General features: G+C 51.7%; 3 protein-coding genes across 3 annotated transcripts in view; 2 read left to right on the forward strand and 1 right to left on the reverse strand.

The window, feature by feature from the left end:
- Window positions 1-861: 861 nt before the first annotated feature.
- Window positions 862-4,595, forward strand: LOC311173729 (alpha-1-acid glycoprotein-like; the record flags this gene model as incomplete). The annotated part of the gene is made up of 6 exons (XM_084237821.1): window positions 862-975; window positions 1,304-1,446; window positions 1,649-1,719; window positions 2,444-2,551; window positions 2,698-2,801; window positions 4,521-4,595. 6 exons carry the CDS (start codon window positions 862-864, stop codon window positions 4,593-4,595), a joined length of 615 nt encoding a protein of 204 aa, XP_084093947.1.
- A 14,203-nt stretch (window positions 4,596-18,798) lies between these two features.
- Window positions 18,799-21,841, forward strand: LOC311173730 (alpha-1-acid glycoprotein-like; the record flags this gene model as incomplete). The annotated part of the gene is made up of 6 exons (XM_084237822.1): window positions 18,799-18,912; window positions 19,242-19,384; window positions 19,562-19,632; window positions 20,354-20,461; window positions 20,535-20,707; window positions 21,767-21,841. 6 exons carry the CDS (start codon window positions 18,799-18,801, stop codon window positions 21,839-21,841), a joined length of 684 nt encoding a protein of 227 aa, XP_084093948.1.
- Window positions 21,842-25,565: 3,724 nt separating this feature from the next.
- Window positions 25,566-27,534, reverse strand: part of AKNA (AT-hook transcription factor) — a gene marked incomplete at both ends in the record, with an annotated part of 33,195 nt that continues 31,226 nt past the window's right edge. Inside the window, 2 exons of the mRNA XM_084237823.1 lie at window positions 25,566-25,827; window positions 27,328-27,520. Coding sequence (XP_084093949.1) covers window positions 25,566-25,827; window positions 27,328-27,520 — 455 coding nt within the window. The remainder of the gene's footprint in view (window positions 25,828-27,327; window positions 27,521-27,534) is intronic.

Consider the following 27,534-nt stretch of genomic DNA (forward strand, 5'->3'; position numbering starts at 1 on the left):
GACTACACTATGGTCGGCATGCCATGAAAATGTGTTCTGAAAGCATTTATTTGGATGCATAAAGATTTGACCCTCCCCCTGTGGTGTAGAAATACAAATAGGCAGTGGAATTATTGATTCCAAAGTAGTTACTGAATACCCACCATGTGCTGGGAACTGTTCCAGGATTGGGAACACATTGGGAAGAAGAGAGACAAGCTCCCCACTCACATGCTGGGGGTGGAGACTCAAGGTTTTAACGTCCTGTTTAGATGTAGGGAGATGGTTCCAGTGATACACTTACTAGACATAGATGTCACCTGAGATGCTCTCCTCTTTCGGAAATGTCCCTGCCTGCAGGGCTAGCTGAGACCCCACTGAACTTTGGCTCTTCCATGGTTGTTGCACACTAGTTGGAGTAGAATCCATATTTGCCCTCACCCTCCAAACTCTCCCCTACCCCACACACCACATGGATACCACAGTAGCCAGGGAACTAAGGTGACTTCAACTTTTGATTGGTGGCTCGACCTGCTCAGATGTGGGTACTTTGGAAAAGGAAGTGGATGAAAACCTGCACAATTGCTTGCAGTGCCTGGATTGAAATCCACACATGTTAATTGAAACCCTCCAGTCCACACCCACCTTGGCTCTGAATAGACAGACCTTTGTGCCCTAGACACCCCTCCAGGTCAGGGACCCAAATTACACTTGGACTGGGAGACTTTGGAGGAAGGAGAAAAGGTTTTATACAAGGTATTTTCCAAACTCTCCCTGGAATGTGTCCCAGTCTGGTCCCTAGATCCCTCCCACAGCTTCGTACAAAAGCCCACACCCTCCAGCCACCAGTGCTGCCTAGCTGCAGGTAACTCTCATATCAGCATGGCGCTGCCCTGGGCGCTCGCCTCCCTGAGCCTCCTTCCTCTGCTGAGTGCCCAGAGCCCAGAATGTGCCAACTTCACAGCGAAGCCCATCACCAATGTCACTTTGGACTGGGTGAGTGCCTGTGCACCATTTGGTGATGGTCAATGCCCTCTCCCGGTTTCTGGAGTGCAGTTCTGATCCACCAGGTAGAAGTTAGAGGCATTTCATTAGCCCCAAAGTCAGTGCCCCACTGCAATTTCTTAGGGAACACTGAGCTAAGCACAGAGGGGCCACCCGGGCTGGGCGGGTGGTGTTGCATGGAGTGAGCTCTTGGATATCCACTCCCCACCTGGAGCCCTGTCTTCCTGTTTGCAAAACGGAGGGAGATCAGCCCAAGACTCACGACAGCTGAGCATCAAGGACTCAGCTCCAGCCTCCATCACCCCTGGCTTGTCCCCAGCTCTCTGGCAAGTGGTTCTATATCGCCTCGATCTTGCGCAAGCCTGAGTTGAATCAGTCAGCTAAAAAGGTCCACGCAGCCTTCTTCTACTTTACCCCCAACCAGACGGAGGACAAGATATATATCAGAGAGTACCAGACCATGTAAGACTCCCACACTCCCCGCTTCCAGTCCCAGTTGCTGACTTGAACGATCCTCCCTCTTCCTGGTCTCGGCCTCCACGTCCATGGCAGGGGGAGGGATGACTGTAATGGCCACCTGACTCTTGCCCCAATGTCTGATGGGCAATGGTCCACTTCTCCTTGACTGTCTTACTGCTTTTCTCCCGGCTCTGTCTCATTCTAGTGAGGACAGGTGTGTTCATAACAATAGCCTTTTGTTGGTCCACCGGAAGAATGGGACAATGGTCCGAGAAGGTAAGGGTCAGGGCGAGGATAGGGGTGGTTTGGAGGGATTTGCACTGGCCTAAAGGAGGGGAGCAGGGACCAAGGTCCTGAGGGCTTTGGGCACAGAGAACACAGGACAGATGCCCATGCTGCACACACCTGTCAGTAATAACTGCACATTTTAAGTCTTGCTGTGTGCCAGGCACTGTTAGAAATGCTTCACAGCAATGAACCCACTGAATTCTCACCTGCAGCCCTAGGAAAACACTGCAGTGATCTGATGAGGAATTGGAGAAACAGAGACCTCAAGTGGTTTCCCCTGCGCCACACACTTGCAATAGGGCTAGGATTCAAATCCAGGGCTGACTCCAGACCTGCCTCTCTCTCAACTGCTTTCCCCTTTGGGAGCTAAGGGTGGTGACTTCACCCAGCCCCACTATCACCACCAGAGGGCACCCAGTGGGAGCACAGGAATGCTGACTTAGCTGGCAGGCCTTAGGCCCCTGCTGGGGCCTCACCTCCTCTAGAGGGCCAGAGGGCCCTTAGAACTGGTTTCCGGGGAGGCTCCTGTGATTCCCCATACTACTCAAAATGTTCAGGTCAGGCCTGGCACACAGTAGGAGCTGGGCTATGTGTCCAGAGCCTTCAACAATGGGGTCTGTGCCACCCTGGGCACCTCCCGGTGTCCTTACCTCTGACACATAAACCGCTATGATCCCTGACCCCAATCTCACCCAGAGACTTTGTCCTCCAGAAAATGGCATAGCATTTTTTACCTACCTGCTTCTCAGCAAGAACTCCAGGAGCTTCATGTTTTACTATTATCCAGAAGATAAGCAGAAAATGGGGCTGTCCATCTTAGGTAGGTATTCCTCAAGCTTCCATCCCACCCTGGCCTTGGCCCATGAAAACCCCTTCCTGGGGTTTGGCCCCAAGACCCCAACCCTTGCTGGCTACCTCCCACCCAGGATCCCAGCACCCTCTGCCAGCCCCTTGCTCCTTCCTCAGCTGACAAGCCCCAGTTGAGCGAGGAGCAGCTAAACGAGTTCCATGAAGTCACGGAGTGCATGGGCATGCACAAGTCGGAGATCATTCCCACAGATGAGAAAAAGGTGAGTGCAAGGAGCGCTGACAGTGCTGCCAGGGTAGCCCATTGGCCCAGGGAGGGAAAGCTGGCACCCAGGGTTGCACAGCAAGACCGATGATCTGCTCTGAAACAGCCTCTTGCTGCAGGGACAGTTGATCTTCGCAGAGGCCACAGGGTGGACTAGAATCCAGGAGGGAAAAGGCAGTGGGAACCTGAAAGAATGCTGGATGAGGTGGGGAATGTGAGAGGCTACCAGGAGGGGGCAGCACAGCCAAGGAGCTGCAGTGGGAATTTGGGGAAGAGACTCACACAGGGAATTCTCACTGATGACTGCTGCCACGCCCAGGTTTCTCATACTCTTACCAAGGGAATGGATACTGGGGTTTACCAAACTGCAGCAAATCCAGGTCACCATCCCAGGTCTACTATTTGTTTGGTTTTGTTTTTAAAACTTTTTGAAACATTTATTAATGCATACAAGAGCTGGGTTACTGAACCGAGATGCGGAGGGTGAGAGGATTTAACAGAGACAGACTGGGGAACAGAACAGGCAGACTGACTGAAATGCTTTGCTGAGGGGAGCATTAGGCAGGACAGCTCTTCTGCACCATGTGGGTTGCTCCCTGGCCAGCCGGGGATTGATCTCATGCTGCAGAGGCTGCGGATTGATTCATAGTCCTGTGCTTAATCCCTTGCACCACCAGGAAGCCACCAGTATGTTAATGTTTTTGTAAGGGCAGGAATGGGCACAGTGCAGGTTTTCTGATCCAGCACACCAGGTAAAGGAGGAGTCAGAGTCCTCAGTGGTTTTTGCAGGTCTTTTATTGGGATTTACCCAGTACACAGCAAGCAGGGGTGCTGGGAGACCGGGAGGCTGGCAGGCCTTCCAGCCCCCAGCAAGTCTTCACTCTGTCTGGGCTCTCCGGTGTCCTCTGCTTCTCTCTCAGCTTCCGTTCATTCTCAGCTTCCTCTTTTGGCTTCTATTGGCGTCCCCGTGATGCCGCCCTTAAAAGCCCAGTCTTAGCCCAGGTGAATCCCATCTACCTATGCCCATACCCTACTCCAGGTGCCCGCCATCAGGCATGCATTCAGGACCGCCAGGATCCATCATCTCTCCTGATGGTGGGAGGACAGAAAAGCCTGACACCTTTTACCTTACCCTACAGTTTTGAACCTGTGTAAGGATTTCCTTGCTCCTATTCAGAGCAATACTCTGAAATCACAGCACTGATAAAGTTGTTACACTTACATGAAACTACTTCATGATTATGAAAATGAGAAGAGCTTCCTCAGCTTTGCCCCTAAGGTCATCTCCCTTGACTGCCGTGGCACCCCTCATCTCCTTGCTCCCAGGAACCCTTGGAAAGGCTTATGAAGCCAGGCCCTGGAGTTGGCCGCCTGGCCTGCAGCCTGCCCCTCCACCCACTGGCTGGGAGCCTAGGACAGGGTTGGCTGCCCCAACCCTCAGTTGCATCATCTGCAAAATGGGGATGTTGTGAGGGATTCAGGAGACAGGGCGAAATGCTTGGCAGTTACATGCTCAGGAAGTGCCAGCCTTTCTCCCTCATTGTGGAGGTGAAGAAGCTGGGGCTCAGAGAGGGAAAGCGACTCACTCCAGGTCACACAGCAAGGAAGCAGCAAATCCTGGTTTGCCACCCTGGATGGGCCAGTGCCACTGTCCTGAGCTCCTGCCGCAGACTCTCACCTCCCACCTCTGGTGTTTCCTTCTCCCACTACCTTCTAGGATCAGTGTGGTCCGCTGGAGAAGCAGCACGAGGAAGAGAGGAAGAAGGAGCAGGAGGGGGCCAAAGAAGAGTGAGCACTGGGTTAGAACATCCGGGAATTTGGGGGTCATTCCCAGCCCCTTGCCCCACTCTTTGTATCTCGGTTCTTTCCCTCAGATGTATCAACAAAGTCTACATTTGGCAAAGGCAGGTGGTTATTTCCTCATTTACTTATTCATTCATGATGAAGCACCCCCAAGCTGTGCCTTTTCCGGTCATGGGATGAGACCCTTCCCCTGGCTGGGATGGAAGAGCCCCTTGTAACGCCCAGCACATGGGTGGGCTGGATGATACACTCGTGCTGTGGGAGCCCAGCTGGTCAAGGGTCCTTCTGCGGTGGGGAAATCTTAGAAGGCTTCCTGGAAGGGACATCTAAATCGGTCTCCTAAGATTAGTGATGCTGGTGTGCATTGTTAGTTTAGCCCTTGAACCAACACAGGTTCTTTTCCCACAAAGCTGGGAAAAAGAATTTGCAGACAATTTAGATAAGCAGAGAGAAACAAACTTTAAGAAAGTAAATTTATTTAAAGGCTGAAAGCAAGGACTCCCAGGTACACTGTGCTTGTGAGGGGCAAAAAAGTTTTGTTGGCCTGTGTCTAGGGGTATTCAAACCTTTCGTTTTTCTATTCTGACACTTCTCCTAGTGGCCCTACTTTCTCCTTGCGGCCCTGCTCCTCCAGGCAGATCTGCCCATTTTCCCAGCTCTTAGATTTTCTTTTTACACCCCCGTCCAAGGTTTCTTAAAATTCACTGCCCTTATCTCAGAAGTCTCTTCTCACTCTCCTGAAGTACCTGCCTATACTGTCCCTGCAGCTGCCTCATTAACCCGAACATGTCCTGGGACTCATTAGGAGATTAATAATACCGGCTGTTCTTGATATAAGCCAGGTATCTAAGAAAAGAAGTTTAGGGAGCATCAAGGCAGACACTGAAGTTGATGTGGCTAAGAGATGGCGAGAACTCAGGCACATGGACCATTCATGAGGGACCCTACTGCATGCCTCACCTTGGCCATCTGGCTGGTGAGGTAGGCATGGCGGACAGGAGGCTGCTGTGAGCAGCTTGACAAGAGTCTGGTGTCTAGGCCATGACAAGGGTAATAGGGAGGACTCGGGACCTTGTCTCTTTGTGAAGGGTGCTCACCAGGAAGGAGGGTAAGAGACCTAGGGGTGAGGTTGGCCCTGAGAAACCAGCTGACGGCCTGCAAATAGGTTTGAAGCCCTTGACATGAGCCATGTGTGAGGCAAGTCCATGGAGAAGCATAAGCAGTACTGAGTGCCTGATGCCAGGGATCCAGCAAAGAAGGGGGCCTCCTTCCAGACCCTGGGGTTTTGGGATATGTGGCTGTGTGAGAGGAGCAGCACCACTGAGGTGAGAACAAACACATTAAGTGAATGTCGATACTTGGGCAGCTCCAGAGGTGAGCGGCCTGAGCCATCAAGAGCAACAGGACGATGACCGGCACCAGCACCCAGTCCCGTGACTCACGTCAGCACCCTGTGTCTCCCCTCTAAGGCCAGGCTGCCCAGACTCAACTCCATACCCTTTGCTCAAAGCTGGGGTGACTGCTCTGTGCAGGGGTAAGGAATACAAGGTACTCAGGCTGTTTTTCATCTCCCAGCAGCCTCTACAGCCACCATCTGAGGCCTTGATTTCCTCCCAGGTCACATGACCTGCACGAGATACCCTGTTAATGCAAAAAACACTTGGAGCACGAACTCAGGCATGTGCACCTATGGTTACCCACACCCAGGCCAGGCTGAGCAGCAGAGGGCACTGGGTGCGTGCATATGTAAAATCGGACACCTGGGCCAAGAGGGCGAGGGATAAAAGGGGAGATTTGCAGGGACTCAGTTGCTACCTCTCTGCCTACCTGTCTGGTTCCCTGCTTCAGCGTTAAGGGCCTGTCAAATCTACCGAGGGCTCCAAAATTCTTTTTTCATCTGCTGAATCAGCAGTGAATCTACCCCACCAAGGCTTGGGGTCTCTTTCCAAAGCTGGGGCCCATGCTGGGCCTCATCTCAGCTCCCCCTGCTGACACCCCCAGAATATGAGCTGAACCTCTCGCTCCCAGAGAAGGGGCTGCATCAGGAGGCTCAGCTCCTACCAGCAATCATCCCCATGAGGGTTGCCCTCTGCAAGGTGCCCTTTGCAACTCTGAGAATTACCAGATGAAAAGCATCCTGGGGGGGCAGAGTGAAGAAAGTGAGGGGGCATATTAGAGGAAAAGCAGACGGAAGAAAAAGTGGGGAGGAAAACTTCATAGAGGTTTGGGAAGATAAATGAAGAAAAAGGAGTTGGGGAGAAAAAACATCATGGAAGCTTAGGAAGGGAACGAAAGAAAAAAGTTAGGGAGAAAAAACTTCATGGAGGTTTAGGAATAGAAGCCTGGAACAAGAAGATGGTCTGGGGAGATGCCATGGAAAGTTCTGGAAGACATTTCTGTCAATAAGACCCATAGCTGGAGGGTGGGGTGCGGGCTGTGGGGAGCACGCTGGGTTCTGTGCCCGGTGAAGGCAGCTGTTTGCTGGAAAAGGAGACCTAGGGAGTCCAGGCTTATGGTTCTGCAAACACTCACTCGCTGTTTCTCATGTCTCTGGCCTCAACAAAAAGGAGCTCAGGCGGCTCTCCAGTGCAAAGGGTTACAGTTCTGAGATAGGCAGGAGGGGATGCTGGAGAAAGAAGCCAGCAGAGGGGGGCAGGCTGGGTCTGGAAAAGTGCCCCCAATAGCTCCCCCAGGGGAGGGCTTGGCTCCGCATCCACCTTCTACCTGACAGGCGATTTAGAAACCAAATCCTTGACACATGCCACAGGTGTACACGGCTTTGGGAATGATTTTTTGTAGCCTTTTATTTCAGATCAACGTTCAACTTTCTTCATTCGCCCTCATAATGAAAATAGAACTTTAAATGCTTCAAATATAGACATCACCAATGCGCACACATTATAAAAAATGCTGAGGTCTATGCTGCTTGGGGCTTGGGGAACAGGAGAGGGTTGGCCTTGTGGCCATGGATTGGGGTGGCAGGTAGCTGGTGACTCACCAGATTCCACAGGGTTCCCAGGAGCAGGCCTGGGAGCTCAGGATGAGGTCCTGAGAGGGACGGTGGGGTCTTCATCCCAGCAGACCCATGAGGAAGGCTCTCTCACAATGCAGAAGCTGGGAGCATGTCATCCTCAGGCCCGATACCCCAGTGGTCTCAAACTGTCACAGAGCAACCCTGATATAAAACGGGTTGCCTGATTGTGGGTCCTCACCAGTGCCCTTAAAGGGGGCTTATAAGGCCAAACTGCAGACACACACAAAAGGATGATAAAAGGTTTATTTACAAGGGAAGGAGAAATGGGGAAATGAGTAACTCAGGGAGAAAAAGAGGGAGATAAGTTCGTAAATGCATCCTACCCGTTCCGCTGACCTGGAATCTCAATGACCTGCCGAGCTGGGGACAAGCTAGCACGTGGCGTGGCTAAGAGGGCGAGCCCCGGCCACATGGCCAGTTAACCTAGTTGCTTCACTCCACCCTCAGGTCCTCCCAACCCTCCCTTCTGAGATCAGGGGATGTGTAGTTCGCAGTGTCTTGATGGAGCGCGGGTGGAGTCCACAAAGCCTGTACGGAGTTAGCTCAGGGCACCCTTTCCCCTAACAACAACGGCCTACAGACCAGCAGGCTCCAGGAGAACGTTCCCACCGCAGAGACGCGTACCCTGGAGTGGCTGGTCATAGGCAGGGGTTCGCTTTGTGCCAGAGACCCTGGCCTTCTAAGGAGGCTCCCAGACCAGGATGCAGGCGAGCCGCAGGTGTGCACACAGGGAGAGGCTCATCTTTGTGGTAGAGCAGACGTTCTCGGCAGCCTGCACGGCTTGGCTCAGGGCCTTGTTGAGCTCCCTCAGGTCCTCCAGGTACTCATTCGGGACAGCGGCAGGTAGAAGGGTGTCCTTCCAAGCCTGGACCTGTAGGAATGAGGGGGTTCTGCCTGAAAATGCTCGGGAGACAGCCTGACAAACCATGAGACACAGCAGTGCTACCTCCACATCCAGAGCCGAGTAGTAGATGCTGACCAGGCAGATGGTGCCAACACCTGAGCCTGATGAATGGGCTTCCTGGATCCAATTCTCTCCTCCAGGGGAAATCTCATGTAATTACTGGTCCCCTCCCTACACCTCCCTTCTGTTGATAACCTGCTGGGCCCCAAGTTATCCCTTAGAGCAGAAGCTACAAAAGAGCCCTCCTGCCTAGAAAGCCTCTGGGGCAGGGTCTAGAAGACAGATGGCCAGCAGGTGGCAGCACAGGCCCGTCAGCTTACAGGCACTGCCTCAGACACTGAGCATGCTCAGTCCTATCAATGGGCAGCTGGAGGAATTTCAGAGTGTTATGCCCCAATTCAAGCAGCATTTGGCGCATCTGGGTTCCAGGCTACATTCTGTGCACTAAGGGCTTTCCATGCACTGTTCCCTTACTCTTTACCACACCCATTTCCCAGAGGGAAACGCAGGCACAGAGGAGCAAGGTCACCTGGCCAAGGTTACGTGGCTACCTCAGGCAGGACTGTGGTACCCAGGGCTCTCCCCTCCCGCACAGCCACTGCTGGAAACAGCAATCTTGTAAATTCTGTCCCTAGATCTGAGCCCAGAGGGATAAGGAATAGCCTCAGGAGAGGTAAAAGATCCCGTGGCCAGTGTAGACACTGAGCTTTACCCTGGGCCACTGAATTCCAGCCTCGCCCCCTCCTCTGCCAGCCCCTGCCCCTGAGAGGAGCACAGGCAGGAGCCTACACCCACCTCAGATTCCTGAGCATGCAGGAGCAGCTTCTGCCTGCTGGCAAGGAAGGCTCCTAACCACCTGCCTGGACTCAGCTGGGAGGGCAGCCTCCAACTGTGAGTGGGTGGCACCTGGAGCTCCTGGTCCCACCAGTGCTGCCCACAGAGACTCTGGCCTGGTAGCCAGACACAGGCCCTGACAGTGCCGCTGAGAGCTGTTATCCAGTGACAGCACCCTCTGCAAAGTCCACATGTGTCTCACCTGGTTCTGCCATGTGCCTCATTTAATTCTCACAAATGGGCTGAAGACCATTGCCCCACCTAACACATGGGGAAACTGAGACTCAGTAGGATTTGTACCCAGGCCACACCACCAGCAAGTGGCAGATAGGAGTCCAACCCAGCTCTAACACCCTTGCCCCTCTTCCTCGATGGCGGTGTCTATTCTGTCTGCATGATGTCACATCCAAATGCACATAAAAAATGCTCCTCAAAACTAACAACTATCAAAACCAAGGAAAGTTTGAGAAGCTAGTAGCCCAGGGGATCCTGAGGGGTTATGCCCACTAAACGCTCAGGCATCTTGGATGGGATCCCGGAACAGAAAAGGGACTTCAAGTAAGAACCTAGAAACCTGAATGCACTATGACCCTGGTTCATGATGACGCAGCGATCGTGTTTCACTGACCACAAATGCACCATAATAATGTCTGATGTTAAAAGTTGGCGAAAACAATCCAATGTATGCACACAGTGGGGATACACAGGAACTCTGTACTGTGCCTAATTTCACTATAAATCTGAAACAATTTTTTTAAAAAAAGCCCATTGGTCCTCCCCTGGTGGCGCAGCGGTTGAGCGCTGGGCTGCGAAGCTGCCCACAGCCTCCGCAGCACTGGTTCGATTCCCGGCCGCCAGCAAGGGTCCCACATGGCACAACAGACCTCTCCTGTCCTGCTGCTCCCCTCAGCAGTGTATTTCATCAGTCTGCCTGTTCTGTTCCCTGCTCTGGCTTTGGTGAATTCTCTCACCCTCACACGCTTCTGACTGTACCCAGTGTTTATATAAATAAAATAAATCATTTTTTTTAAAAAGCCCATTAAAAAATGAGTATATATTACTAGGTTGCCAAGATACCCACAAAGAAATGGATGATGGTTAGGGATCTATATCTCCTGAGGCTGACCTCCCAGAGGACAGGGCCCTGCCAACTCCTTCACAGCTGGGCTGAGCACTGTCCCTGACACACAGGTGACCACCCAAGTGTCGGGCTTGAACTGCTCATTATGCACAAGGGGGAAACATGGGAGTACACAGCGCCTGGGTTCTCAGCTGCCTGACACAGGCCTGAATGCTAAGTATCAAGCAATTAAGATGGAGCGGCTGAGAGGGCCACAACGAAGGTTTTTACATGGTGGCTGATGGGTAGGGCATGACGGGAACTGAGGAGACATAGGCAAAGGCGGAGGGGCTGGTGCCAAGGGCACAGCTGCAAATTACCACAGTCCAGGGGCTTACTACGGCAGTGACCCTGCTCGCTTGTTCCTCTGCTTGGGGCTGGATGTTGCAGATGCGGTTTTTCTCATGGTGGCCTTCTCTGTCCCTGTCAGGGAGGGACACCAGACAGAATGACCACATGGGAAGATGTAGCAGAGAACAGGCGCCCCCCACCCCGCCCCACCTCCCTGTTACAGCTGGACACGCCGGCCATGTAGGGTGGGTCTTGCTTTAAGAAACTGTCTGGTTGGCTCTGTTCAGGCTGGTTGGACCTGCCCGGGCCCTGAACTCTGCATACAAGAGAGCTGAGGGAAGAACCGAGTTGTCCCTACCAGAGGTGGCTGAGTCTGGGCTGGTTCCCTCTAAGGCGGACCCAACTAGACCACATGGGGGACATCGCAGGGTATCAGTGAGAGTTGGTGCCAGGGGGTCCCTGGGTGCAGCACCACCTGGAAGAGGAGGGGGAGATGTCAGAAGAGAACTGTCTAAATCTCTGCAGTCCTCTGAGCAGGAAAACTTGAGGCTCCAGGAAGTTGAGGGATTTCCTGGGTCTCGGAGCTGGGGAGCTGCTGTCCTCTGGCTCTGGCCATTGCTCCACAGGGTGACAAGCCCCTTCCCCAGGTGGGAGTGGCCCCCATGCCCCTGCCCTGGGCACCAGGAGTTCCTCAGAGCCGAGGGGAGCAGGAGGAGGGTCGGCATCCTTCTTGTCTTCCTGCAAAAATCCTCAGCACCACATCTGGGTGAGTTCCAGGCGGATCTGCTGCTTCAGGCCTCAGCTTGGACACCACTTCCTCTGGAAACCTCCTACCTCACCCTCCCTCACCCTCGGCTGAGTTAGGTGCTGCCAGTCCTGCTCTGTGCTTCTGTCTCAACTGGGCCACTCTGCCTTGTCACTGTAGCTGAGAGGCCCTTCGGGACAAGCCCAGTATGGAGAAGGGCTGGCTGCCTGGATAGATGGATGTTGGGACTCAAGGCAAGACAGAATGACACAGTGGTCAGGAGCCAGGGCTCTGTAGCAAAGACCTCAGATCCAGTCCTGGCTTTGTCACTTTATGCCCCTTAGGCATAAATCGGGCAAAATAATAAAAAGGGTAAAACCTACTTTAGAGTTGTGCAGACTGATGACTGTAAAACCCTTAGCATGATGCTCTGTATATAGTAAGGGCTTAATAAATGATGGTCCTTCATCACTGCTTGAAATGGCCTCAGATCACCTCTAAACCTTCCATTTTATGTGGAGCCTCAGGCTCAGAAGAGAAACTGGCTTAAGATCCATAGCGGAACCCAACTAGAACTGGGTGTTCCTATTCTCAGGCCGCTGCTCTTCCCAGGACTCCTCCTCCTTGGTTTGGGGGAAAGGGAGGCATGGAGGGAGGATGGAGGGGAGATGAGACATCATCACCACTGCCGCCCCCTGTGCCAGCACCCCCTTGTCATGCTACTTTGGGAAGAGGGCTGAGCCGGGAGGACAGGAGGCAGGTCTATACCACAGCCTGCATGCCAGGCCCTCAGCAGCATCTGAGGGACTTTGATGGCTACGGAGGGCATGAGGCAGTCAGGAAGAAGTGCTGGGGGTGGGGGAATGGGGAGGAGTAAAGGGCTATGTTAAAGCTGTGACACCGCGATTCTCAGCTGGGTGACCTCAGTGACCTGGGGCGCCTCTGTGACCTGGTCAGTGAGGCTGGGGAAGTCGGGCCAGTTCATTTCCAGCCAGGGTGGGCAGAAGGTCATGGAGACAGGGGCTGGGCTCCCCAAGCAGCAAATCCCAATGTCTTGTTGTATAACCAAGTGTCAAGGAACCACCAGGGTGAACTTCGCTGGCCCCACCAACTCCAGGGAAAAGCCTAGGTCAGCCTGTTTGTTTTGTCCACAATGATTCAGACTGCGGGTAGCTCTAGCCCACAGTCACCGGCAGCTTGCTGGGTTCCAGGCCCAGTTCCTGACCAGAGCATGGTCTTGGGTGTGTCCTTCTCTCTCTAGGCCTCAATTTCTCTCTCTGCAAAGTTGGGGGTGTTAGGACCTTCCCTGCTTACCAACCACACACAGCGCGATTGCTCCAACATAGTAGGGTAAACCTTCTGAAATATTGTATATATCTACCTTTTGACCAAGAAAATCCAGTTCTGTACAGTTCAACCCCCACATAACACCACTGAAAAGACATTGGCTACAAATTCCTGTGCTCTGGCTGTGAACTGGGAGTCATGTGGAGTGTGTTGGGTTTTCATCTTGGGCACAACACAGTGAGTCATGCACGGTCACCCTGGTTGTCCCAACAAGGGCAACCCCGGTCCAAACTGGGTTTCCAAAGCAGGACTTGAACAAATATTTGGGTTTTTTTTCCTCAGCTTAGCACAGTAGTTCATTAGGACCAATGTATTCTCCATGGTTGTTCATGGGGTAGGTCACCAGCTAGCCCTTAGACACAAGACTCTACCCTGGAGGTGATGAAGAGACATGTAAAAGTGACTTTTTCAGGAAATGCTTGGTTATAAATTGGTGTGTTTCCCTGATGGCCTAACCTCACCTGTGTGTGACTATTCACAAGATCACCTTACATCTTTAAACCATTGGCTTCCTCATCTGTCTACTGGGGAAATACCCTATTTTCTGGATTCTTCCATAGACATAATTTTGTATTTTGAGGTCTAGAAGCGGATCACAACCTACAATCACTGACGAGTTTATGACTCAGGATTTTTTTTTCTCCATCCTTGCGTGTTGCTAAGCTAGTGGTGACTGTTAATAGGTGGACTCTTACAAGCAAGTCTGTTTCATTTAATATGCATTTTACTGATTGAACTGATTTAATCCTCTTAACAACCCAGTGTACTAGAAGCTATTATTCTCTCCATTTTGCAGGTAGGGAAATTGAGGGACAGAGTTGCTAAACAACTTGCCCAAAGTCACACAGTCAGTAAGTGGTAGAGCAAGGACAATGTTTGAACCACCATCTGACAACCTTCTGGTCAATTTTCTGTCTCTTTCCTGCCAAACTTCTCATGATATTGTCAGGGTTAGTGGAGATTTGTGCTGGGGTGGGTGGCTACCCAGAATCTCAATCCACAGAATTAGGAAAACATCCCTGAAATGTAAGAAAATAGAAGATAATTGTCAGGGTAGTGCTGAACACACTTGGAGGCACAACTTGTATAACCTCTTTGCAGGGAGAGGAAGACCCCAGAGGCAGCCAGAAGGACAGTGAGAATGAGGACTTTGGAGGAACAGTGAGGACAACCTCAGCCAGTGGATGGCGCTCATAGCCACTTTGATGATACAAAGGGTGGCTTTCTAGACTCCACACCCCTCATGTCAACTCTAGAAGGTGGAGCTTTTAAAACTCCACCCCCAAGGGCAGGCTGATGGGGAAAAGGACAGACCTAAGGCTTTTGACTGTTAAACTGCTGGGGCTTGGGCAGTTGAACCACCAGGGAAGAGGGGTGTCTGAGAGAAGCTGCCAGCTTGCCACTTATGGCTTGGACCTTGGTCTCTGCTCAGCAGAGAGCAGAGAGCATTATGTCCATTTGTGAAGTTTCAACGAACTGTAAAGTTCAAATGTGTACATTTTATTTTAACGTCAATGAAGTTGATTTTAAAAAAAGACTCCAAATCAGAAAAAAAAAAACTTGACAAAAAAATCAATAAATAATGATTATGATGTTGCACAAATTTGCAGGTGTTCAAATAAGTCTTTCTTGTTGGGGTCTGACTCTCAGCATCTGGCCACATGCCAGCCTGTGAATTCTCTCCCTCCCTCCCTCCCTTTTTCTCACTGTGTAAATAAATCCTGTTGTTGTTGTTTCACACTGTGTCTACTTTGGGCTTGTATCTGCACTTATACACTGGCATTCAGCTGTGGGGTGAGGAAGCACCAACCAGGTCACGCCCCTGCCCCCTTGTGGTCAGTGTCAGGAGGACTGCCTCTGCGAAGAGGCTCTGCTCTTACCACTGCAAGTGCAGCCGCCTTTTTTTTTTTTTTTGGTGGGACCCTCGCCAGTGGCCAGGGATTCAGGGATTGAACTGGCTCTGTAGAGGCTGCGGGCAGCCTCGCAGCCCAGTACACTCAACCACTGCGCCACCATGGGAGGCCCTGCAAGTGCAGCCTTCTGTTCTTGTTCTCTCTACTCCCAATTCTCTGGCCACCGAAAGAGGTTTTTTCCTGCACCAAATAATTCTGTCACTGCAGAGAACACCTGGTGTCCTGCAATTCAATTCTGTTCTGACAGTAACTGGAGAAAGGACCAGATCCTGCAAAGGGAAGGCTCAGTACCACAAGATCACCCCAAGTTTGGAGACCAGTATGAAGTCCAGCTTGTCACTTGTGCTTCTGTGACCTGCTATAAATCAGAGGTGCCCAATCCTTCAGGCTTTGTCATTTGTTAGCACAACTGAAAGAACTCAGGAAAGCTGTTTTCATACAAGATCAACAGTTTATTATAAAACAATTCAGGCCAGGAACAGTCAAGTAGAGGAGGGGCATAAGGCAGGGTATGTAGGAAGGTCTGTGGAGGCCCCAGAGCCTGTCCACGTGTGTCCCTCCCCACTCACATCTACATGGTCCCCAACCTGGACCCTGGAAATTAGGATTTTTATGGAGGCGTCATTACGTAGGCCTGGTTGGTTAAACCATTGGCTGTCGATGATTGAATCAACCTCCCATCCCTCTCCCCTCCCCAGAGGTTGGAGGTGAGACTGAAAGTTGCAACCCTGTAATCACAGGGTGGGTTCCCCTGGTAACCAGTTCCCAATCTGAGGCTGCCCCAAAACACTGGGCCCCGTCCATGCCCAGCAATAACCTTATTATTACACAAAAAGACACAATAGTTGTAAAGATCCCTAGGATTTTAGTAGCTGTGCGTTGCAAACAATACTAGAGATCAAAGGTATATTTCCCATCACACTCCGCAGCTTGAGGGGTCACTTCTGGAGGCCTGCAGGTTAGGCCAGAGCTAGAGGCTCTGGACAAAAGAAGTTGAGTCCTGCTCTGGGTCGGCCCTTGGCCCACTCACCTCCCCCTAGCATCTCTGCCCACAAGCAAATGGAGGCCCACAGACCAGGGCTCAATACCCAGGGGGTGGCCATCAAAAGCACTTAAATAAAGCCGACTTGAACATTTTTAGTTCTGGAGATTTATTTAATGAATTCAGGCTTGTTCAAATATTTCATAAATGGGAAACTCTTCCCAATGTGAGCAGTAAAGCTCTAGCTTAGCTGCCAACGTCAAGTCATTTTTCTGTCTTCCATCTACCTCCCAACACATTTGAGTGCTTCCCAAGATTTAATGTGGCCAAATGTTCCTCAGTCATCATGTGTAACGCTTGTAAACGCTGCCTATGTCTAACTGGGGAGGCCCTCCCCAATCCTGTGTTGTAAGAAAGTGGACTTTTGGCATGATTGTGAAACAAGGGTTAATATTGCAAGAGTTTGTTGTCTCTGTTAAGAGAAGCATGAGAATATTAACATGTCTTTCCTCTTACCTCTAAATCTCCCCAAATCCTCCCTGACCTCTAAAACAGTGTCCACCTCCTGTATCAGCGGTAGGGAACCCACAGAGCCCCAGGACACTTGATACAGTGGTTTGTTGTTTCAGGGGTAAAGTGGACGATGTGACACATGGTTCTCCAGGGGTCTGAATGGTGTTGGCGGTGAGAAAGCATGTTTAAGGTTTTGGGTCACTTAGCACCAGATCCCAAGTGGCAGAAGTGCTCACATGTTATTTAATAAATTGTGTGTGGGTGTGTGGGGTGAAGGGAGGTGGACCTTCTCAAGCTCTGGGCTCTGAGCGCTAGCCGCATTTGACCAAGTGTGGCGCTGTCCCCACACAACCTTCTGCCTTCCTTGAATATACAGCACCTTGGATCTGCCCCCACCCCCACCAGGCCTCACCAGGACCATGGCAAGGGCTTCCAACTGCCTCTCAGATCCACGTTTCTATTTCTACCTTCTCTTATCCTCACTGCAGACATGGAGCCAAGCAGATGCTTCCCCTTCTACCCTACTTAAAACTTCCCTATTTCTCCTTGAACACCCAGAGTTCACTGCCAACTCTTCAGCCTGGCACAGACGCTCTGCAGGCTTGAATACCCCAATCTCTCCGACATCAGTGTGGGTCATCCCTGACACCATCACACACTCCAGCTACAGACATTCCCAGTCCTTCCTGCACCTCTTGCTCATTTGCAATCTTTCCTCTCAAAAGACTCTAATTGTTTCTTCAAGAATCAAGTTAGAGTAATGCATATTCAAAAAAGTAACGGAGCTTGCAAAAATAATGAAAAAAAAAAAGACATTCCAGTGTTGATAAGAATGTGGAGAAAGACTTATTTGAACACCTGCAAATTTGTGCAACATCAAAAAACATTATTTATTGATTTATTTGGGCAAGTTTTTTTTCTGATTTGGAGACTTTTTAAATCAACTTCGTTGAGGTATAAAATAAAATGTACACATTTGAACTTTACAGTTCATCGAATCTTCACAAATAGATATGCAGGTGTAAATGCCATCATAATGAAAATATAGAACAATGCCATCCACTTCAGAAAGTTCCTTTGAGCCTTTTGCAGTCAAATTTGCTCTCCTCACCCCAGGCAACCTCTGACATGATTATCTTTATAGATGAATTGGGACTATTCTATAGCTTCATGTGAATGGAATCATATAGTATGTGCTCTGTGCAGACTGACTTTTGCTCAGCATGTTTTTGATTTATTCATGTTACCTGCATCTCATGGATTCATTCCTTTTTCATTGCTGAGTAATATTCCATCGAATGAAAAGCCACCACATACTTTCCTTTTTCCTATTCGTGGATATTTGAATGGTTTCTAGGTTCCTATTTTGAAAAATGCTCAAGTCTTATGAAAGGCATACTCTTCTTCTCTTAAATGGATTGGCAATTTTAAAGGCATGTCATACTCTCTGACATGAGACTTCAAGTGGGGTATCAGTATAAAACGCTAGAGACAACTCTAGCTCATAAAGCTGGAAAAGTAAAATAAAAAGCTATAAAGAGAGGATAGAATTAAGTAGGTTAGAATATTTGGGATGTGATAAGGTTTACAAATCCATTAAATGACAGCTACCAACTAGTCTGAACCATGAGAAATTATTCAAAACATGCAATAAATAAGAATACAAAATGGTCAGCATGCCATGAATATGTTCTGAAAATATTTATTTGGATGCATAAAGATTTGACCTTCCCCTGTGGTGGAGAAATGCAAATGGGCAGTGGAATTATTGATTCCAAAGTAGTTACTGAATGCCCACTATGTGCTGGGCACTGTTTCAACATTGGGAACACATTGGGAAGAAGAGAGACAAGCTCCCTACTTGCATGCTGGGGGTGGAGATGCAAGGTTTTAACGTCCTGTTTAGATGTAGGGAGATGGTTCCAGTGATACACTTACTAGACATAGATGTCACCTGAGATGCTCTCCTCTTTCGGAAATGTCCCTGCCTGCAGGGTAGCTGAGACCCCGCTGAACTTTGGCTCTTCCATAGTTGCACACTAAGTTGGAGTAGAATCCATATTTGCCCTCACCCTCCAAACTCTCCCCTACCCCACACCCCACATGGATACCACGCTAGCCTGGGAACTAAGGTGACTTCAACTTTTGATTGGTGGCTCGACCTGCTCAGGTGTGGATACTTTGGAAAAGGAAGTGGATGAAAACCTGTGCAATTGCTTTGCAGTTCCTGGATTGAAATCCAGAAATGTTAATTGATACCCTCCAGTCCACGCCCACCTTGGCTCTGAATAGACAGACCTTTGTGCCCTAGACACCCCTCCAGGTCAGGGACCCAAATTACACTTGGACTGGGAGACTTTGGAGGATGGAGAAAAGGTTTTGTACAAGGTATTTTCCAAACTGGATTGTGTCCAACAAGGTCCTGAGATCCCGCCCACAGCTCCCTACAAAAGTCCCTGCACCCTCCAGCCGCCAGTGCTGCCTAGCTGCAGGTGTCGCTCATATCAGCATGGTGCTGCCCTGGGCCCTCACCGTCCTGAGCCTCCTTTCTCTGCTGAGTGCCCAGAGCCCAGAATGTGCCAACTTCACGGCGAAGCCCATCACCAATGTCACTTTGGACTGGGTGAGTGCCTGCGCACCATTTGGTGATGGTCCGTGCCCTCTCCTGGGTCCTGGGGTGCAGTTCTGATCCACCAGGTAGAAGTTAGAGGCAATTCATGACCCCCAAAATCAGTGGCCCCATTGCAATTTCTTAGGGAACACTGAGCTAAGCACAGAGGGGCCACCCGGGTTGGGTGGGTGGTGTTGCATGGAGCAGGTTCTTGGATATCCACTCCCCACCTGGAGCCCTGTCTTCCTGTTTGCAAAACGGAGGGACATCAGCCCAAGACTCACGACAGCTGAGCATCAAGGACTCAGCTCCAGCCTCCATCACCCCTGGCTTCTCCCCAGCTCTCTGGCAAGTGGTTCTATGTTGCCGCGATATTCCGCAAGCCTGAAGTCAATCAGTCAGCTAAAATGGTCCGCTCGGCCTTCTTCTACTTTGCCCCCAACCAGACGGAGGACAAGATATACACCAGAGAGTACCAGACCATGTAAGATTCCCACAGTCCCCTCTTCCAGTCCCAGTTGCTGACTTGAACGTTCCTCCCTTTTCCTGCAGGGGGAGGGATGACTGTAATGGCCACCTGACTCTTGCCCCAATGTCTGATGGGCAACGATCCACTTCTCCCTGACTGTCTTACTGCTTTTCTCCCTGTTGACTGGCCTAGTGGGGACCACTGCATTTACAACAGTAGCCACTTGATGGTCCAGCGGAAGAATGGGACCGTGGTCAGAGAAGGTAAGGGTCAGGGCGAGGATAGGGGTGGTTTGGAGGGAGGGTGGACCAGTCTAAGAAGGGGCCCCGACAACAAGGTCCTGAAGGCTTTGGGCACAGAGAACACAGGACAGACGCCCATGCTGCACACACCTGTCAGTAATAACTGCACATTTTGAACTCTTGCTGTGTGCCAGGCACTGTTGGAAATGCTTCACAGCAATGAACCCACTGAATTCTCACCTGCAGCCCTAGGAGAACATTACAGTGATCCGACGAGGAATTGGAGATACAGACCTCAAGTGGTTTCCCCTGCACCACACACTTGGAATTAGGGCCAGGATTCAAATCCAGGGCTGACTCCAGACTTGTCTCTCTCTCAACTGCTTTCCCCTTTGGGAGCTAAGGGTGGTGACTTCACCCAGCCCCACTATCACCACTAGAGGGCACCCAGTGGGAGCACAGGAATGCTGACTTAGCTGGCAGGCCTTAGGCCCCTGCTGGGGCCTCACCTCCTCTAGAGGGCCAGAGGGCCCTGACAGGTGGTTTCCGGGAGGCTCCTGTGATTCCCCATACTACTCAAATGCTCAGGTCAGGCCTGGCACACAGTAGGAGCTGGGCTATGTGGCCAGAGCCTTCAACAATGGGGTCTGTGCCACCCTGGGCACCCCAAGGTGTCCTCGCCTCTGACACATGATTCACTATGACCGCTGGCCCTGATCTCACCAGACGCTTTCTCCTCCAGAAAATGGCACAGCATCTTTTGCCTACCTGCTGCTCAGCAAGAACTCCAGGAGCTTCATGTTTTCTGCTCATCCAGAAGATAAGCAGAAAATGGCCCTGTCCATCTTTGGTAGGTATTCCTCAAGCTCCCATCCCACACTGGCCTTGGCCCACAACCACCTCTTCCTGGGGTTGGCCCTAAGAACGCCAACCCTTCCTGGCCTTCCTCAAGGATCCCAGCACCCTCAGCCAGCACCTTGCTCCTTCCTCAGCTGACAAGCCCCAGTTGAGCGAGGAGCAGCTGAATGAGTTCCATGAAGTCACGGAGTGCATGGGCATGCACAAGTCGGAGATCATTCCCACAGATGAGAAAAAGGTGAGTGCAAGGAGCGCTGACAGTGCTGCCAGGGTAGCCCATTGGCCCAGGGAGGGAAAGCTGGCACCCAGGGTTGCACAGCAAGACCGATGTCCTGCTCTGAAACACCCTCTTGCTGCAGGGACAGTTGATCTTCGCAGAGGCCACAGGGTGGACTAGAATCCAGGAGGGAAAAGGCAGTGGGAACCTGAAAGAATGCTGGATGAGGTGGGGAATGTGAGAGGCTACCAGGAGGGGGCAGCACAGCCAAGGAGCTGCAGTGGGAATTTGGGGAAGAGACTCACACAGGGAATTCTCACTGATGACTGCTGCCACGCCCAGGTTTCTCATCCTCCTACCAAGGGAATGGATACTGGGGTTTACCAAACTGCAGCAAATCCAGGTCACCATCCTGACATTTGTTCTGAGTGTTATCTGTGTAACAGTCTCCTTAACATTTTCTTTAATCCTGTGTTTATGTTTTGAACATGTATAAGGTTTTCCTTGCTCCTATTCAGAGCAATACTCTGAAATCACAACACTGATAAGCAGTTTCCACTTACATGGAACTGCTTCATGATTATGAAAATGAGAAGAGCTTCCTCAGCTTTGCCCCTAAGGTCATCTCCCTTGACTACCATGGCACCCCTCATCTCCTTGCTCCCAGGAACCCTTGGAAAGGCTTATGAAGCCAGGCCCTGGAGTTGGCCGCCTGGCCTGCAGCCTGCCCCTCCACCCACTGGCTGGGAGCCTAGGACAGGCCACGTGGCTGCCCCAACCCTCAGTTGCACCATCTGCAAAATGGGGACGTTGTGAGGGATTCAGGAGACAGGGCGAAATGCTTGGCAGTTACATGCTCAGGAAGTGCCAGCCATTCTAAAGGGTTGAGCCCCCATTGTGGAGGTGAAGAAGCTGAGGCTCAGAGAGGGAAAGTGACTCACTCCAGGTCACACAGCAAGGAAGCAGCAAATCCTGGTTTGCCGCCCTGGATGGGCCAGTGCCACTGTCCTGAGCTCAGTAACTCCTGCCGCAGACCCTCGCCTCCCACCTATGGTGTTTCCTTCTCCCACTACCTTCTAGGATCAGTGTGGGCCGCTGGAGAAGCAGCACGAGGAAGAGAGGAAGAAGGAGCAGGAGGAGGCCAAAGAAGAGTGAGCACTGGGTTAGAACATCAGGGAATTTGGGGGGCATTCCCAGCCCCTTGCCCCACTCTTTGTACCTCAGTTCTTTCCTTCAGATGTATCAGTAAAGTCTACATTTGGCAATTGCTGGAGGTCGTTTGCGCATTCACTTATACATTCACTTGTTTTTTCATTCATGATGAAGCAGCCCCCAGTTGAGCCTTGGCCGATCATGGGATGAGACCCTTCCCCTGGCTGGGATGGAAGAGCCCCTTGTAACGCCCAGCACATGGGTGGGCTGGATGATACACTCGTGCTGTGGGAGCCCAGCTGGTCAAGGGTCCTTCTGCGGTGGGGAAATCTTAGAAGGCTTCCTGGAAGGGGCATCTAAATCGGTCTCCTAAGATTAGTGATGCTGGTGTGCATTGTTAGTTTAGCCCTTGAACCAACACAGGTTCTTGTCCCAGGAAGCTGTGAAAAGAATTTGCAGACAAATTAGATAAGGAGAGAAACTTTCAGAAAGTAAAGTTTATTTAAAAGAAAAAAGCAAGGACTGCAGCTTTGCTGAACTTGGGAGGGGCAAAGATGCCCTTGTGGGCCTGTGTCTAGGAGTGTTTAAACCTTTTGTTTCTCTATTCTGACATCTCATCTTCCTACTTCATGATTGGCTCTTTCTCCTAGTGGCCCTAGTCCTGGGGGCAGATGTGCTGATTTTCTTAGCTCTTATCTTAGAGTTTCTCTTTTTACCTCCCCTGTCCAAGGTTTCTTAAAATTTACTACCCTTATCTCAGAAGAGTCTGAGATAGTGCTGTCCCTGAAGCTGGCTCATTAACCCTAACTTGCCCCGGGACTCATTAGGAGCTTAATAATACCTGCTGTTCTTACTATAAGCCAGGTATCTAAGAGAAAAAGTTTAGGGAACGTCTAGGTAGATGCTGAAGTTGGTGTGGCTAAGGGATGGTGAGAACTCAAGCACATGGGCCATTTCTGAGGGACCCTACTGCACGCCTCACCTTGGCCATCTGCCTGCCGGGGAAGGCATGGCTGACAGGTGGCTGCTGTGAGCACCTTGACAAGAGTGGGCAGGGGAGATTGGGAGGACTCGGGACCTCATCTTTCTATGAAAAGTTCTCGGGTGTCCACCAGGAAGGAGGGTTAGAGACCTAGGGGTTATGTTGGCCCCGAGAAACCGGGTGACATCCTGCAAATAGGTTTGGAGCCCTTGACATGAGCCATGTGAGGCAAGTCCACGGAGAGGCATAAGCAGTACTGAGCGCCTGAAGCCAGGGATCCAGCAAAGAAGGGGGCCTCCTTCCAGACCCCGGGGTTTTGGGATTTGTGGCTGTGTGAGGGGAGCAGCACCACTGAGGTAAGAACAAACACATTAAGTGAATGTTGATACTTGGGCAGCTCCACACGTGAGCGGCCTGAGCCACCCAGAGCAACTGGACGATGACTGGCACCAGTGCCCAGTCCCGTGACTCAGGTCAGCACCCTGTGTCTCCCCTATAAGGCCAGGCTGCCCAGACCCAACTCCATACCCTTTGCTCAAAGCTGGGGTGACTGCTCTGTGCAGGGGTAAGGAATACAAGGTACTCAGGCTGTTTTTCCAGCAGCCTCTACAGCTGCCACCTGCGGCCTTGTTTTCCTCCCAGGTCGCATGACCTGCACGTGATACACTGTTAATGCAAAAAGCACTTGGAGCACGAGCACAGGCATGTGCCCCTATGGTTACCCACACCCAGGCCAGGCTGAGCAGCAGAGGGCACGGGGTGCGTGCATATGTAAAATTGGACACCTGGGCCAAGAGGGCGAGGGATAAAAGGGGAGATTTGCAGGGACTCAGTTGCTACCTCTCTGCCTACCTGTCTGGTTCCCTGCTTCAGCGATAAGGGCCTGTCAAATCTACTGAGGGCTCCAAAATTCTTTTTTCATCTGCCTAAATCAGCAGTGAATCTACCCCACCAAGGCATGGGGTGTCTTTCCGAAGCTGGGGGCCATACTGGGCCTCATCTCAGTTCCCCCTCGTGACATCCCCAGAATATGAGCTGAGCCTTTTGGTCCCAGAGAAGGGGCTACACCAGGAGGCTCAGCTCCTACCAGGAATCATCCCCATGAGGGTTTCTTTCAGCAGCTGCCCTGTGCAACTCCGGGAAGTACCAGCTGAAAAGTGTCCTGGGTGGCCGGGTGAATTAGAGGAAAATTAGAGGAGTGGGCATATTAGAGGAAAAGCAGATGGAAAAAAAAGTTGGGGAGAAAAGCTTCATGGAGGTTTGGGAAGAGAAACAAAAAGGAGTGACAGTGAAAAACCTTCCTGGAAGCTTAGAAAGGGAACAGAAGAAAAGAGTTGGGAGAAAAAACTCCATGGAGGTTTAGGAGGAGAAATGAAATAAGTCAGAGAAAAAACTTGATGGTTTAGGAAAACTGAAGAAAAAGGAGTTGGGAGGAAAACACTTCATGGAGGTATAGGAAGAGAAGCCTGGAACAAGAAGATGGGCTGGGGAGATGCCATGGGCTGTTCTGGAAGACATTCCTGTCAATAAGACCCATACCAGGAGGGCTGGGGTGCAGGCTGTGGGAGCACGCTGGGTCCAGCGCTCGGTGAAGGCAGCTGTTTGCTGGAAAAGAAGACCTAGGGAGTCCAGGCTTGCGGCTCTGCAAACACTTGCTGTTTCTCATGTCTCTGGTCTCAGTGTGAAGGGTTTTGGTTCTGAGATAGGCAGGACGGGATGCTGGGGAAAGAGAAGCCAGCAGAGGGGGGCAGGCAGGGTCTGGAAAAGTTCCCTCAATGGCTCCCCCTGGGGAGGGTTTGGCTAAGCATCCACCTTCTCCCTGACAGGATTTAGAAACCTAAGTCCATGACACATGCCACAGGTGTGGGCGAGTTTGGGAATGATTTTTTGTAGCCTTTTCTTTATTTCAGATCAACAGTTACTTCATTTGTCCTCATAACGAAAATAGAACTTTAAATGCTTCAAATATACAAACATCACTGATGCACACACATTCTAGAAAATGCTGAGGTCCGTACTGCTAGGGGCTGAGGGAGCAGGAGAAGGCTGGCCTCATGTCCACAGATCGGGTGGCAGGTAGCTGGCCATTCACCAGATTCCACAGGTGTCCCAGGGGCAGGCCTGGGGGCTCAGGATGAGGTACCGAGGGGGACTATGGGGAAGGCCTCTCCCACTGTGGAGAAGCCTGGAGCATATCCTGAGGCCCGATATCCCAGTGGTCTCAAAATGGCCTACAGACCACCAGTCTCCAGGAGAACATTCCCACCGCAGAAACTCTTACGCTGGAGTGGCTGGTCATAGGCAAGGGTTCGGTTTGTGCCAGCGACCCTGGTCTTTCCCTTCTTATCTGACCTCCTAAGGAGGCTCCCAGACCAGGAAAGCTTGCATTAAAAAAACTGTCCATTTGTACATAAAATACACATTATTAGCAGGAGGTGGGCTGTGGAGGAGGACTAGGTAAGACTCCCAGATATTACGTCAGGACAGAGGCGGCTATATCCCGGCACCCCCTCCAGGTGCTGGCCCCTGGGAAGTTACTTCCCTTGATAACTAGATGTCCCTCCATTAGGAAAATCGAGACCAGACAGGACACCCCCTCCTCATGAGGTGTCTGGGGGGGCCTTCGGGAGAGGCTCCGGCCAGCTCCTGGCCTGGGGAACAGCAGTGGGCTGCCCACTCGCCCTCCCGCCTGCCCAGCACCTGGTCATAGGTGCCATCTGAGGCTGCCCCCTCTGAGCCTGTGAATCAGAAGAGGCAGGAGCCGCGCAGGCCGCGGGCAAGCCGCAGGTCTGCAGACAGGGAGCGGCTCATCTTCTTGGTGGTGGAGCGGACACTCTCGGCAGCCTGCACTGCTTGGCTCAGGGCCTTGTTGAGCTCCCTCAGGTCCTCCAGGTCCAGCTGGATGGAGTGCCGGTGAGTCCTGGTCGGCCGAGAGGAAGCTGTGGGGGGCCACTCCGCAGCCTGCTGGGATGAGGGGGCTGAGGTAGATCCAGGGGGCACGAAGTACCTGAGGAGAAGAGCAAACATGTCTGTCACCATGGAAGGGCTGGGTGGAGCCACAAGCATCACTTTGGAACCTACCCTGTTCCAAGCCAACATGGGCCCTTGACCCCTACCCTGGTCTCAGCTTCTTTATCTCTATAATGGGGAGGAGTAACTGAATTTCTGAGCACCTGACCCAGCACAGGTGCTCAAAGTAGCCAGCTCAATCTACCAGTTTAATGAATATTTATTGACCAAAAACATGTGCCAACCACGGTGTTAGGCCCTGGGGTTATCCTGGTTACCCAACAAACATGCATCCCACCACCCTGTTGGTGCTGCTAATCTGAAAACCAGACCTTCTGTAGGCCAGGATCACCCCAGGCTCTACAGCAAACCCCCTTCCTCAGGCCGCAATGCATGGCGTCCCATTTGCCAAGGGGAGCACTGAGGAACAGAACAGGACCCTGCAGGAGTGGGAAAGGCTGACTGCACTCATTCAGGAGAGCAGCAGGTAGAAGGGTGTCCTTTCCAGCCTGGACCTGCAGGAATGAGGGGGTGCTGCCTGAAAGTGCTGGGGAGACTAGCTGACAGCCCATGGCTAGAAAGCCTCTGGGGCAGGGGCTAGAAGACAGATGGCCAGCAGGTGGCAGCACAGGCCCGTTAGCGTTCAAGCACTGCCTCAGCCACTGAGCATGCTCAGTCCTATTGATGGGCAACTGGAGGAACTTCAGAGTGTTATGCCCCAATTCAAGCAGCATTTGGCTCATCTGGGTTCCTGGCTACATTCTGTGTACTAAGGGCTTTCCATGCACTGTTCCCTTACTCTTTACCACAACCCATTTCCCAGAGGGGAAATGCAGGCACAGGGGAGCACGGTGACCTGGCCAAGGTTACGTGGCTACCTCAGGCAGGTCTGTGACACCAAAGCCCAGGGCTTTCCCCTCCCCCACAGCCACTGCTGATTGCTGAAGACAGCAATCTGGTAAATTCTGTCCCTGGATCTGAGCCCAGAGGGATATGGAATAGCCTCATGAGAGGTAAAAGATCCCGTGGCCAGTGTGGACACTGAACTTTCTCCTGGGCCACTGAATTCCAGCTTCGCCCCCTCCTCCCCCTGCCCCTGAGAGGAGCACAGGCAGGAGTCCCCACCTCAGATGCCTGAGCCTGCAGAAGCGACTCCTACCTGCTGGCGAGGAAGGCTCATTAACCAGCTGCCTGGTTCACAATACCCACAAAGAAATGGATGATGGTTAGGGATCTAGATCTCCTGAGGCTGACCTCCCAGAGGACAGGGCCCTGACCAACTCCTTCACAGCTGGGCTGAGCACTCTCCCTGACACACAGGGAACATTCAGGGTTTGTTGGGCGACCACCCAGTGTCGGGCTTGAACTGCTCATTATGCACAAGGGGAAACACGGGAGTACACAGCGCCTGGGTTCTCAGCTGCCTGACACAGGCCTGAATGCTAAGTATCAAGCAATTAAGATGGAGCAGCTGGGAGGCCAGAAGGAAGGTTCTTACATGGTGGCTGATGGGTAGGGCATGACGGGAACTGAGGAGACGTAGGCAAAGGCGGGAGGGGCTGGTGTCGAGGGCGCAGCTGCCAGATACCACAGTCCAGGGGCTGGCCGGGGCGGTGACCCTGCTCGCTTGTTCCTCTGCTTGGGGCTGGATGTTGCAGATGCATTTTTTTTCATGGTGGCCTTCTCTGTCCCTGTCAGGGAGGGA

Source organism: Talpa europaea (genome assembly GCF_964194135.1).
Source record: "Talpa europaea genome assembly, chromosome: 7".
Lineage (NCBI taxonomy): Eukaryota > Metazoa > Chordata > Mammalia > Eulipotyphla > Talpidae > Talpa > Talpa europaea.